The 12,969-nt window shown below is 59.6% G+C and overlaps 1 protein-coding gene across 1 annotated transcript; it reads left to right on the plus strand.

The window, feature by feature from the left end:
• The first annotated feature begins 2,217 nt into the window (after nt 1-2,217).
• Nucleotides 2,218-12,840, plus strand: SLC17A7 (solute carrier family 17 member 7). The gene is made up of 12 exons (XM_078439518.1): nt 2,218-2,446; nt 6,509-6,761; nt 7,929-8,047; nt 8,333-8,447; nt 8,526-8,613; nt 8,769-8,855; nt 8,946-9,088; nt 9,753-9,902; nt 10,074-10,206; nt 10,731-10,841; nt 11,066-11,193; nt 11,436-12,840. The coding sequence occupies exons 1-12, from the start codon at nt 2,385-2,387 to the stop codon at nt 11,727-11,729; spliced, it is 1,683 nt and encodes a 560-aa protein (XP_078295644.1). The 5' UTR covers nt 2,218-2,384; the 3' UTR covers nt 11,730-12,840.
• The last annotated feature ends 129 nt before the right edge of the window (nt 12,841-12,969 follow it).

The raw sequence follows: 12,969 nt of genomic DNA on the forward strand, positions 1-12,969 counted from the left end.
CTTTCTCTGGGAAGCTTTTCCACCTTCGAGCTGTCTCTGGTCTCCCCTGGCTGAGTTAGAATCCTCCTGTGGCAGTGGCGGTGTCCGGAACCAGTGTTACCTGGTCGTAGCTCCGCCCCTGTGGTGCGGTAACGCTTTACAATGAGCGGGAACTCAAAAAAGGAGTTCATGAACGAATGCTAACTCTCTCCTTCCATAGTGAGTCCTAAGGGATAGGTAAACGGAGGAGCCTCAGTGGTAAACGTTGGAAGAACGGCGAGACCAGTGCGGTTGGAATGGAGTCAATGAGGTCGGGTGGCAAGGAGCAGATGGTGAGAAGGTGAAAAGGTAGCGGATGATCTCGGGTAGGGTCTGTTGGACCGGAAGGAGCGAGCGTGCGCTCCGGCGTCCACCAGGGGGCGCCTCGCAGCCTCAGGCTGTGTCTCAAAACTACAACTCCCAGCGGCCCTCGGGGAGCGCGGCTCGTCTGAAGCGCACGGTGAGGTCCAGCGACCGCTGGGACTTGTAGTTAGCACGAGGACCCGCCGTGGGAGGCCGAAGAACTCTTTTTCAGGTCCCCCAAAAAGTGTGGAGCTGGGTCCTTTCCGCCTTCTTCGGTCTCCATGGTGACGGTTCCGGCGCAGGCCCGGGATTTGGCAGCGGCCGGGGCCCCCCTCCCACTCCCGCCTCTTCACCATCTGCTCCACCTTCACACCTGGCCCGGAGCCGCGGCCGCCGCCTCCGCACCCGGGCCGGGGATTCTGCCGCCACAGGGTGGCGCTGGTGGACGGCTCCGCGGGCTACTCCTCCCGCAGACCCGGGAGTCCGGGTCTCCAGCCCCTCCTCCCTCAGATCCTGAGGTCCCGGCCCCCAAACCACCACCCCTTACCAGGGATGCGGGGGGTTCTCAGACACTGGCAAAACTGTGAGCCCCAGGGACCCAATGGGACAAGGCGATAAACGGGAGGCCGCGGTGGGCAGTGGCTGCCGGGCCACCGGGTCAGTGGCGCCCGCCCGCCGCGCCGGCTGCTCCCTCCCAATCCACTTGAGGGCCTGTGCCACATCATGAAAATTTAATCCCAAACGCATTTGCGGCCCGACTCAGGGAGGCGGAGAGGAAAGGAGCCCCCTCCCGGCGCTTGGATCTGGAAGTGGCCTCAGCATCGGGGAGAAGGGCTGGTCTGGAGAAAGGAGCAGGGGCAGGATCTGCCTGCGGGCCAGGGACCTAGAAATAGTCCGGGTTCAACCCCAGAGGGGCAGGGCTGGAAGTCAGAGATGGAGTAAGAGGGCGGGGACAGGTCCTAGCAGGAGGGGGACACAACTCAGGGGGCGGAGAAAGAACTCCGGGTGTGGGTGGGGACAGAACTCAGACGGACAGATTCCAGGGGAAAGGGGCAAAAATTAGGGCAGGGACAGATGTCTGGGGAGGGGACCGAACTCAGGGAGCGGGTAGAGAACTCGGGGGAGTGGGGACAGAACTCAAAGGGCGGGTTGGATTCCAGGCTGGGAGGGAATTATGGGGGTCGCAACTGGGAACTGGCATATAACCGTTAGGGGTTAGGAAACAGAGGATGCAGAAACCATGAGGGGCATGCGCCCCAAAGGGAAATAGAGATGGAAGGGGGTAGAATTTTAAAAAGGAAAGACGGAAACAGGTGGATGGAAGTCCAGAGGGAAGAAACTGGGTGGGGGAAGAACAAGAGGGGACAATGGGTGGATCGAAATGGGGAGTTGGAATTCAGGGGGAAAGAATTCTCTGAATGAGAAAGCACCCTCTGAATGAGGAAGTCGGAGCTGAGGGACGACGCGGGATGGGGGTGGAATTCGGGAGGCGGGATGTGGAACTGGAGGGCACAGAAACTCGGGGGGATAGGGCTGGAGAATGAAACGTAGAAGATGGAACCGTAGGGGGCGAAAGCGCCAGGACGAAATTAGGACGAACTAAAAAGGAGAGGGAAACCTCAGGTGGGCAAGAGAACTCGGGAGGAGAGAAAAGAGATAGAAGGAGCTGGGGGGAGGATGGAAACGGGAGGGGGGGAGTAACTCCGGGAAGGGATAGAATTGGGGCGACGCAACCCGGAGGAGTGAGTTCAGAACCCAGAGGCGTGGTCTTGGAGTGGAAGGGGCAGGCGGAAAGGAGCTGGAGGGCTGCGGGAGGGGGCGGGACTAGAACACAAGAGGCGTGGTCTATCGAGGGTGGGCGGGGCATCGCCACCGCCCGCCCCGCCCCCGACGCTGAGTCCACCGACAGCCCCTAGGCAGCCGGCACACGCAGCCTCCTTCCCCCCGAGCGGAGCTGCGGGGCCGGCCGGGCCGGGGCGGACCCCGGGAACCCGGACGCGGCCGCCCGGGCCCGCGGGCGGGGGGATCGGCGGGGGGGGGGACCGGCGGCAGGGGCAGCCACCATGGAGTTCCGTCAGGAGGAGTTTCGGAAGCTAGCGGGTCGCGCCCTCGGGAGGCTGCACCGGTGAGCGTGGTGAGGGTCCTGGGTGGGGAACAGCCCGAGGGTCCGAGGAGGACGCACATTCCCAGCTGGACAGAGACGGACAGTTGGACGAACGATACCCGTGCATGGGGGTTCCACTCATTTGTTCTATTTTCTCCCTCCTCCAACAGTCCGCTCTCCCTGGTCCAGTCTCGTCCATCATCTCATTCATTTTTCCGTGTCCCACCCCACCCCAGACTCTACCCTTTCCCCTGGGACTGCCTCTTTCCTTCTCTTTGGATCTCTGACCCCCTTCCTCACTTTTGGGTCTCTGTTCACTTATCTTCACTCTGCCTCCTTTCTTAGGATCTTGCCCCCTCTCTGAGTCTCTATTTCCCTTTATCTGCAAGTCTCTGTCCCCCCCTCTCTCCGAGTCTCTGGCCACTGGTCTCAGATCTCTATCAACCCCTCTCTCTGGGTCTCTGCTCCCCTCTCTCGGGGTCTCTGCTCTATCTCTATCAACCCCTCTCTCTGAGTCTCTGCTCCCCTCTCTCGGGGTCTCTGACCCTCTCCTTTTGGGTGTCTGTCCCCCTCTCTCTGGGTTTTTATCCCCTGCCCTGGGTGTCTCCATCTCCCTGTGTCCTTTTCAGTGTCCATCTCTCAGAGAGTTTAATCTGAAGCTAAAGCGGATTGGGGCGCATTGGTCCTTGTCCTTGGGGAGAGCTAAGCTGGGAGGAGAAGCCAGGGTATCCTGGGTCTCTGGGGGGGAAAGAAGTTGCAGGCCAAAAATTAGGCCCTGGGGTATGGTGGACTTCCCGAAGGATATAGACTAGAGCTAAGAAGGACTTCTCATCATCCAGGGAGATGACCCCAGTGACCTGGGGTGTCCCCAGGACAGTCTGCTGGACACCTCCACCCAAATCTCTCACCCCCAACCCCAGCCCTGGCTCCAAGTCAGAGAAATTACTCAGCTGCGGAGAAGCCTAAAAATATCCGGCCACAGTGCGGGGAGGAGATGGCCTCATCAGGACCATGCCCCTGCTGCCATTCCCTTGGACCCTGTCCCCTTGGCCCTGACCCCGTCTTTAGTTGACCCTCAGTGCCTCTCCCTAGGCCATGCAAGTCCTTCTCTAAGACTGAACACCGGTCCTCCTTGCTGCGGATCACTTTCTAGCTCCTAAAGTTCCCCCACCCTCTAGTAACTGGAAAGATGGGAATAAAGCTGGACAGAAGGGAGGGGGCAGGAGGGTGGTGCAATGGGGGGCGGGGGAGCTGAGATAACCTCACCCCTTCTTTCCCCAATCTTCCAGCCCCTCCCCACCCTTTTTCTCGCCTCCTTTCACGAGTTTCTCAAAATACATCAGTGCGAAGTCAGGAGAGGGAGAGAGCCGTGCTGATGGAGGGGGCTGGAAGGAGGGTGGTGGTGGGAGGGATGTGTTGCTCAGGCCCCCTCCCTCAGCCCCTGCGTCTCAGCTTCTCGTGTGTGTCTGGGCTTCTCAGTCTGTCTGTGTCTTACCTTCACCTCCCTGAGCTGCCTCCTGAGCCTCTAGAGACCCCAGAGCTCGGAGCTGCCCCCAAGACAGTCATCAAGGAGCTGGAGTTTGAGAAGAGCTTTGCAGCTGAACCCTGGGCTTTACTTCGATGGCTGGGGAGAGGCAGAATGCCCTGTACTGGACGTAACACCCTGATTCCATTAAATCCTTTAGACAAAGCTGGGGAAACTGAGGCTCAGTTCGAAAAGGGGGGAAAAAATCAACGGATTAATTACAAATGCCGTCATTCGAACCCAGGCCAGCCCCTCCCAAGCCTGGGATGGAGGCTGCAGTTTCCTCGAGATGAGTGATCCTGGAGTGGGTGGGAACTCCCTCAGACCAGGAAACAGACAGTCACCCGGAGCGACTTGTGACAAGGACATGGCAGGGGGAGGGGAATGCAGGAGAGACAGGAGCCAAGGTGCCTCCTTTCTGAGAACCAGGCCTTGGATGGGGCGATGGCAGGGGCCAGGGAACGCTCAGAACCCGTCATCGCACTCTGGCGTGTGACCTTGGACCTGCTACTTCTGCTTTCTGAACCTCAGTTTCCCTAGTTGTGCAATGGCAGGAGACTACCAAGGGACATAAGGGGACAGAGGCCTGCGAGAGCAGGGGAGCGGACAGAGAACCGGAGAGAAGCAAAGACAGAGACCCAGGGAGAGGGAGATTGTGACACCTTCTTCATTTTGGTGAACTGCTTCCTAAGCGCGGCATTCCGGGCACCCAGGAAGGGGAGGAGGACCTCCCTCCAGGCCCTCCCCCTCTCTGTTCTTGTCTTCTGGGAATCACTCGGGTCACTTCATCTCTGCACCCTGGTTCTCTTATCCTGAGATGATCAGTATCACCTGGCAGTTCCCTCCTTGTAACTTCACATTCTACCCTGGTCCCCATTTTATAGATGTGGGATACTGACCCCCCCCCCCCCCCCCGCAGCCCATTTAGAAAGCCTTGGTCAGGTATCTGACACATTGGAGTCTCCACAACGGGTATCAAATTTCAGGGGCTGCAATCACATCCTGAGTTTCAGGGTCCAATAGCCTCTGATGGTAACCCGGGTCAAATTCTACTCGCTATGGCTGGCAGGTTCTGATGCGGGGTGGGGGGAGTCTCTACCAGTCTGAGCTTACATTCTGGGGCATTTATTCCCCGCCCCCCCCCCCAATCTGGCTCTCTTTCCTGGTCCCTCCTGGGTACTGTCCACTCCCCCAGTCTCTTTCTCCTACCCCGTTTCTTAGCTGCTCTCCCCCCCGCCCCAACCTCCTTAAGTTCTAGGATGGGGAGGGTGGCTGTGTTCTCTCATCGCTTCCACCCGCCTCCCCCCAGACCGTCTGGCTGTTCTTTCCTCCCCCGTCCCAGTCTCCCTCGCCTCCATCTGTTCTAGCCCCTTCCTGGGATCCAGCCCGATCCCCTGGCTGCGTACCCGCCTCAGAGAGGGGCCGCATCTCGCAAATCACGTCCCCAGCTTGTTTCTCCTCAGTCCCTTGGTCTCTCCATCTTTCTCTGCATCTATGTGTCCTCTCTTTCAGGTTGCTGTCCTTCTCCATCTCTGAGGTTCTGTCCCCTTCCCTCTCAGGGTCTCTGGTCTGTTCTCCCTTTTCTCTCTGGGTCTCTGTCTCTCCTTCTGTGTCCCTGACCCTCTTTGTTTCAACCTCTGCCCACCCCCACTCCATCTCTGTCGCCCTCCTTTTGGACACCCTGTTTCAGGGCACCTCTCTTTCCCTGCAGCCTCTCTCTGGGTTTGAGGTGGTTCTCCAAATACCCAATCCATCATCACAGACTCAATTCCAGAACGGGCGGGGGCGAGAGCCACACTGGGGACTGAGCCAATCCCCCTACCAGGGCCATCTGTCCCTTGCCAGGACACCACCCGCCACTCCCCCTCCCTACCCCCTAGCAGACAGCCTGAACTCAAGGTTCCCCAGGGATGTCTGGCTGGGCTGCTGGATTCCGGGGACCCTGACTTCTCCCCACCCTCAGGGAATGGGCTTCCGGTGTCTGAAGGGAGTCAGCTGGATGTCAGCCCCACACCTGGGGCCTGGAAGCAGGGAAGGGCATGCCGCAGGGGGCAGGAGAGGAGGGGGTCGGTATATATAGCAGACGTGGCTGAGAAGCATCTGTTCTTTTGACACCTTTGCTGAAGCATCTCCTTAGCGCTTTTTGCTTCCTCAAATAGACTCATATCTGGAAGAGGGGGCTGGAGAATCTCTGGGCCTTAGGGTGGGGGCTGGGGGCACAGGTTCTTGGATCACGAAGCGTACTCTGGGGTCTAAAACTCCTGAGTCGAGAGATAACAGGGCTGGGGGAGAAGGAAACTGAGGACCCCCATATCTGAGTCTGCGAGAGAAGGGAGCTGGCAGTGCGAATTCATGGTCTGTGGGGGATGGAGGGGGGGGGTCCAGATTCCTGGATGGGGGGGGGGGGCGAAGGGAGTTAGGGCCGGACTCTTGGGGAAGGAGGGAGTGCGGGCTTAGAATCGTGGATCTTGAAAAGCAGGAGGTTTTGCACTGGACTCATGGGGAGGAGGGGGCCGGGGGCCTGGACTTACGAGTCTTTGATTCTTGCTGCCCCGCAGCCTTCTGGAGAAGCGGCAGGAAGGTGCAGAGACGTTAGAGCTGAGTGCGGACGGGCGCCCGGTGACGACGCAGACCCGGGACCCGCCGGTAGTGGACTGCACCTGTTTCGGTCTCCCTCGCCGCTACATTATCGCCATCATGAGCGGTCTGGGCTTCTGCATCAGCTTTGGGATCCGCTGCAACCTGGGCGTGGCCATCGTCTCCATGGTCAACAACAGCACTACCCACCGCGGGGGCCACGTGGTGGTGCAGGTAGTTCAGGGGCGTGCCCCGGCACGCCGGCCCACCTGGCCCTGCCCACGCCCCCTGCTGACGTCACGTTCGTCCACGAGCAATCCTGGCCCAGCCCCTTCCCACCGCAGCCGGAGTAGCCCCGCCCATCTGTGCGCCCCTACGCCTCCCCTCTGCTCTAGGGGTCTCCTCTTCCTAAGCCCTGCCCCCAGTTAAATGAAGCTCCGCCCCTATTTTTCTCAGTGTAGACTTTGCGCCAGCATTGGGTTCCCTACGTGTTTTGCCCCTGCCCCATTTTGGGCCTCCTAGCAACTTTGCTCCACCTGCCATCCATGCCTGTCACCAGTGTCACAACTTAATCCCAGCCCCATGGCAGGCTCCACCCTGAGTTTTGATCCTGGCGTTTCTGAAGTTCAGTCGCTGCTAAATCCCGCTTCGTTGACTCCGGCCCTTACCTAAAGCCCGCTTCATCTCAGACTTCCTATTTTTAAAAAAAAATTCTAAAAAAAAAAACATTTATTTTGAGAGACAGAGCATGAGTGGGTGAGGGGCAGAGAGAGAGAGAGACATACCGAATCCGAAGCAGGCTCCAGGCTCTGAGCACAGAGCCTGATATGGGGCTCGAACCCACAAACCGTGAGATCATGACCTGAGCCAAAGTCAGACGTTTACCAGACAGAGCCACCCAGGCGCCCCAGACATTCTTCCTATTTTAATTCCGGTGTAGATCGTGCCCGTGCCCTAGGAAAAACTCCTGATTTAGGCATTGGCCTGCCTGCCTCGCCTCTTGCTCCCTTCCAGTCAGGCCGCCCCTTTGGCTACTTCCGGTCCCTGGCCAGACCCCACCCAGTCACTCCACAAACAGTTCGTAGGTTGGTTAAGAGGCGTAAGTGGAGAAAGAGTCCCCACCCCATTTATGCGCCCCTACACAGTCAAAGCTGGGGCACTGAGACAGCGAAGGCTTCTAGGCAGCAGCAGGCCCCGTTGCTAGGGCAGAGCAGCCCCTGGAAGCCTACCCGGAGCAGAGTTGGGAGGAGGACGGCTTGAATTCTGATTGGCAGGTGTTTTGGCGCGAGAGGGGAATCCCTGTTGCTGATTGGCTGAGGGACTAAATCTGTCTGTGCTGATTGGTGGAGGGGCAGAGCCTGGGGGCGGAACAGCTCGTTTGACGTGCCTTTTGGCCCGCAGAAAGCTCAATTTAACTGGGATCCAGAGACTGTTGGCCTCATACACGGCTCCTTTTTCTGGGGCTACATTGTCACCCAGATTCCCGGAGGATTTATTTGCCAGAAATTCGCAGCCAACAGGTACAGGGCTGGGGTCTCGAAGTGGGCGGGAACTACAGTTGTGTGGGTGGACTTAGTGGGTGTGGCCTGGCATTTAGGGACTGACGGGGGGAAATGGGAGGAGCCTGTGTTAGGGGCGGGGTCTTGGAGGAAGGCGGGGCTTGCGATTGCGGAAGGTGAGACAGAGGTGGGAGCCGGGGGTCTTGGAGAACACAAGGCCTGGCCCGCCGTGGGCAGGAAGAGCGGAATCCTAGCTTTGGCGGGAGAGCTGGACCCTATTCTCGTACTACGGACTCTTCCCACCAGGGTTTTCGGCTTTGCTATTGTGGCTACATCCACTCTAAACATGCTGATCCCCTCGGCTGCCCGAGTCCACTATGGCTGTGTCATCTTCGTGAGGATCCTGCAGGGGTTGGTAGAGGTAAAGCCCTGCTCCACATGACCCTGTGCCTGTTCTGACTCCGCCTCTTCTCGTTGACTTTGGTTTTCTCCTTCCTAGGGGGTCACGTACCCCGCCTGCCACGGGATCTGGAGCAAATGGGCCCCGCCCCTAGAGCGGAGTCGCTTGGCAACAACCGCCTTCTGCGGTGAGAGGAAGGGGCTGGGATCCAGACTTGCGGGTCTGAGGGAGGAGGGGCTGTGGCCTGTACTTCTGTGTCCCAGAAAAGCAGGGGCTGGAAGTCCACATTCCCGGATCTGAGGGTAGATGAGCCTCTTCTACATGTTGCACCCTCCCCCTTAGGTTCCTATGCTGGGGCGGTGGTCGCGATGCCTCTCGCCGGGGTCCTGGTGCAGTACTCAGGATGGAGCTCTGTGTTCTACGTCTACGGTGAGGGTCCGGAGCCTGGGTCCGGGTGGCGCTGGGGCGGAGCGAGGCCGGTCATTGCCTCGCTTCCGTCCCCCTCCTGACCCCCCCCAGGCAGCTTCGGGATCTTTTGGTACCTGTTCTGGCTGCTCGTCTCCTATGAGTCCCCGGCTCTGCACCCCAGCATTTCGGAAGAGGAGCGCAAGTACATCGAGGACGCCATCGGCGAGAGCGCCAAACTCATGAACCCGGTCACGGTCCGGGCCCAAGCCTGTGGGGGAGGGGGGAGCGGTGGGGCAAGAAGAGATATCCAGGCAGGGAGGCAGGAGAAAAGGGGGCTTCGAACCTGCACGGAGTGTAGAGTGTAGATCGTGTTGGGTTGCTGTAGACTCTCAGAGGAGACGGGCTGGGGACGCACAGTGGGCGGGGCTAGAACCTAGGAGGCGGGGTTAAAGCCCGGGGAAGAAAGGATCAGCAGGTGCTGAGGGCAGGGCTAGGTTGCTAGGTGGACAGAACCAGTATGAGACGTAGTTAAACCGGCAGAGGCGGGATTCGAGTGTGGGGGGTGGGTTGCTTAGACGGGTGAGTGAGGCTAGAATTAGGGGGCATAATGGAAATGGAAAGAGACTCCTGGGCTCACATTTATGGGTCCCTGAGGGTCATCATGGGGTCCGCACCCCTGCGAACCTGAGGGACACCGTACAGTCGGGACGCCTGCATCTCTGAAGTGTCACTGTGAGGCTAGGATGCCAAGGTCCCCACAGGGACATGGTCAGGCTGGTGCCCCTGCGTCCCCAGAGGTTTTAGTGATGTCGGGAGACCTGGGTCTCTGTGGGACTATACTAGGGTCCCTGAAGGGACACGGAGAGCACCCAGCCCTGGTCTCGATCTTAGCGGCCGCTCTTCTCCCCCCACCCCCAGAAGTTTAACACACCCTGGCGGCGCTTCTTTACTTCCATGCCAGTCTACGCCATCATCGTGGCTAACTTCTGCCGCAGTTGGACGTTCTACCTGCTCCTTATCTCCCAGCCCGCCTACTTCGAAGAGGTGTTCGGCTTCGAGATCAGCAAGGTTGGGCCCAGGAGGGGAAAGCAGGGGGCGCGGCGGGGGGAGATGAAGCAACGGGGCCCGGATCCCAAGAGGTTGGAACGAGGGACAGGAAGGAGCCAGTGGTGCACTAACCGGGTGGAGATGTCCGGCCAGCAGCCCCTGAGCCCTCGCTCTGTGCGCTCGCTGGTGCAGGTGGGCCTGGTGTCAGCGTTGCCCCATCTGGTCATGACCATCATCGTGCCCATCGGCGGCCAGATCGCGGACTTCCTGAGGAGCCGCCGCATCATGTCCACGACTAACGTGCGCAAGTTGATGAACTGTGGAGGTGAGTGGGGCGGGGCCCCGAGCCGGGTCTGGGACCGCGAGCCGGGTCTGGGACCGCCTGGGCGGGGCGGAACCAGGTGAGGATGGAGGTGGGGCCAGGGGCGTGTCCAAAAAGTCCCGGCGCGGGCGAAGGAGGGCGTGGGTGGAACGGAACCCCTGGCTGCAGTCTCAGGGCTCACCTGGTGGCAGGGGCTGGCGCGTGTGACTATGCAGGGGCCTGGAGCTGAGTCTTTAGGGCGTGGCCTAGTCGGGGCGTGGGGCCACGGTGGACCCAGCTGGGGCGGGGGGTGCTGGCCCCCGTGCACCTGGTTGAGGACCAGGGAGGTGAGGGTTTGGTTAGGGCGAGCGCGGGCGGAATGAGGGACGAGGCGGGCTGCACAAAGCCGGGGACCGGCATGGAGGCGGCCGGACTGGGGCGGGAACGGGCTGGAGAGGCGGTGGCGGCCGGACTGGGGCGGGAACGGGCTGGAGAGGCGGTGTGGGGAGGCCGGGGCTCAGATGAGACGGCCCTCCGGCCCTCCGTAGGCTTCGGCATGGAAGCCACGCTGCTGCTGGTGGTCGGCTACTCGCACTCCAAGGGCGTGGCCATCTCCTTCCTGGTCCTCGCCGTGGGCTTCAGCGGCTTCGCCATCTCTGGTGAGAACCGCGGATCCGCAGCTTGGCGGACTCTGGACAGCTCTGTAGGGAACTCACCGGCTCAGGATAGGGGACCTTCCAGCCTCGCAAAAGGTGGTCTGGAAAGAGCCGGGGGGGGGGGGGGGGGGGATGGGGGGGGACGTGGGGGGTGGGGCGGCTCAGTAGGAGTCCCTCTGAGTGAGATTCACTGCGTCAGAGTGACGCCTTCTGGCTTGCCTCGCCAGGGTTCAACGTGAACCACCTGGACATCGCCCCGCGCTACGCCAGCATCCTCATGGGCATCTCCAACGGCGTGGGCACGTTGTCAGGCATGGTGTGCCCCATCATCGTGGGTGCCATGACTAAGCACAAGGTCCGTGCACTGGCCCTGACACACTCGCCCTCCGGGTTTGTGTATGGCACCTTCCTGACGTGCGACAACCTCTCCGGGCTCCATTCCCTGCCCTCTCCTGGGTCTTTCCGCTTCTCTCTGGATCTCTGTCTCCCTTTCTCTGCCCGTCCTCCCCCCCCGCCCTCCCCCCGCCTTCTCTCTCCCCCTCCTGTTTCTCTGTCCTCTGATCTCACCTCTCCATTGTCACCCCCCCCCCCCCCCAGACTCGGGAAGAGTGGCAGTACGTATTCCTAATCGCCTCCCTGGTGCACTATGGGGGTGTCATCTTCTACGGGGTCTTCGCTTCTGGAGAGAAGCAGCCGTGGGCGGAGCCTGAGGAGATGAGCGAAGAGAAGTGTGGCTTCGTTGGCCACGACCAGCTGGCTGGCAGTGACGAAAGCGAAATGGAGGATGAGGCTGAACCCCCCGGGGCACCCCCTGCTCCCCCTCCTTCCTATGGGGCCACACACAGCACAGTTCAGCCCCCAAGACCCCCACCCCCTGTCCGGGACTACTGACCATGTGCCTCCCACTGAATGGCAGTTTCCAGGACCTCCATGCCACACGTCACTGGCCGGAGTGACTGTCAAGGAACCCCAGTCCTCTCTGTCCTGCTGCAGGCCTAAGAAGCACTCGCCCTCTTCCCCAGTGCTGTCAAATCCTCTTCCCTTCCCAATTGCCTCTCAGGGGTAGTGAAGCTGCAGACTGGCAGTTTCAAGGATACCCAAATTCCCCTAAAGGTTTCCTTCTCCACTTGTTCTGCCTCAGTGGTTTCAAATCTCTCCTTTCAGGGCTTTATTTGAATGGACAGTTCAATCTTTGACTCTCTCTTGTGGTTTTGAGGCACCCTCCCCACCACCTTCTCTTTAACACCTGGGACTCTCTGGGGTTAAGCCCTGAGATTACTCAGCCTTCCTCTCCTTTCAGAAAAACTGAAGATCTTCCTCTAGAAGTTCCCAACCTCTCCCGATTCTATTTTGCATTTTCCAGGTTGGGTTAACCAATCGCCCATCCCCGCCATTCTAGGGATTGATTCTCACCAGCGTTTCTGAGGGAAAATGGCGGTTTCAAGCCCCCCTCCCCCCTTCACCCCCTCCCTCCACCAGCAGGTTCTGCTGAAGCACCAAATTCCCCAAGACCTCCCTAGCTTAGCACAATGTCTAGGGAAACAAGATGGCGGTTTTAACACTATGCCTCTCTCCACCCCCATGCACTTTTTCTGACGTTTTCAGGTCTAAATAGTGGCTGCTCAAGTCCATCCACTCAACGGTGTGAAGCCACCATCACTGAACTTCCCCATGGTGGTTTCAAGATGCCCCTCTTCCCCCAGTTCCTTGCACTTTATTCTCCTGGGTGGTTTCAAACTACCCTCATTTTCTCAGTGGCCATTTGTTGTGTCCCTCAGGGGCTAAATGACTCAGAACCTGGGATCCTTCCCCTCTCAGACTCCCCTCTTTCGGCTTAGAATTTGGGGAACCTATGCAGGAGAAGTCACAGAATCCCAGGAAACGGAATGGGGCTGGGGGAGAGGGGTGTTTTTCCCCGGAGCAGGGTTGTGTCTTTGTGTCTGTCTCTGTGACTGTGAATCCTGCCCTGCCCCACTCCCAATAAAATGCTTTGGTGTTCACACTCAGTCGTCCTTGGCCTTGGCAGTCACAGGAGTCTGGGCCCCCAGCTCCCTCCTATCTCAGACCCGGTATCCTAGGGTCCCAGCCCCCTCCTCTCCCAGGACTCAGGCCAGAGTACGTGTCTAGTTTG

The sequence above is a fragment of the Panthera onca genome, chromosome E2 (assembly GCF_046562875.1).
Source record: "Panthera onca isolate mPanOnc1 chromosome E2, mPanOnc1 haplotype 2, whole genome shotgun sequence".
NCBI classification, from domain to species: Eukaryota; Metazoa; Chordata; class Mammalia; order Carnivora; family Felidae; genus Panthera; species Panthera onca.

Coding starts and splice junctions, on each gene's coding strand:
- SLC17A7 (XM_078439518.1), top strand. CDS start 2,385: ATGGAGTTCCGTCAGGAGGAGTTTCGGAAGCTAGCGGGTCGCGCCCTC. Junction 8,048..8,332: donor CAGAAATTCGCAGCCAACAG/GTACAGGGCTGG, acceptor TCTTCCCACCAG/GGTTTTCGGCTTTGCTATTG. Junction 11,194..11,435: donor GTGCCATGACTAAGCACAAG/GTCCGTGCACTG, acceptor CCCCCCCCCCAG/ACTCGGGAAGAGTGGCAGTA.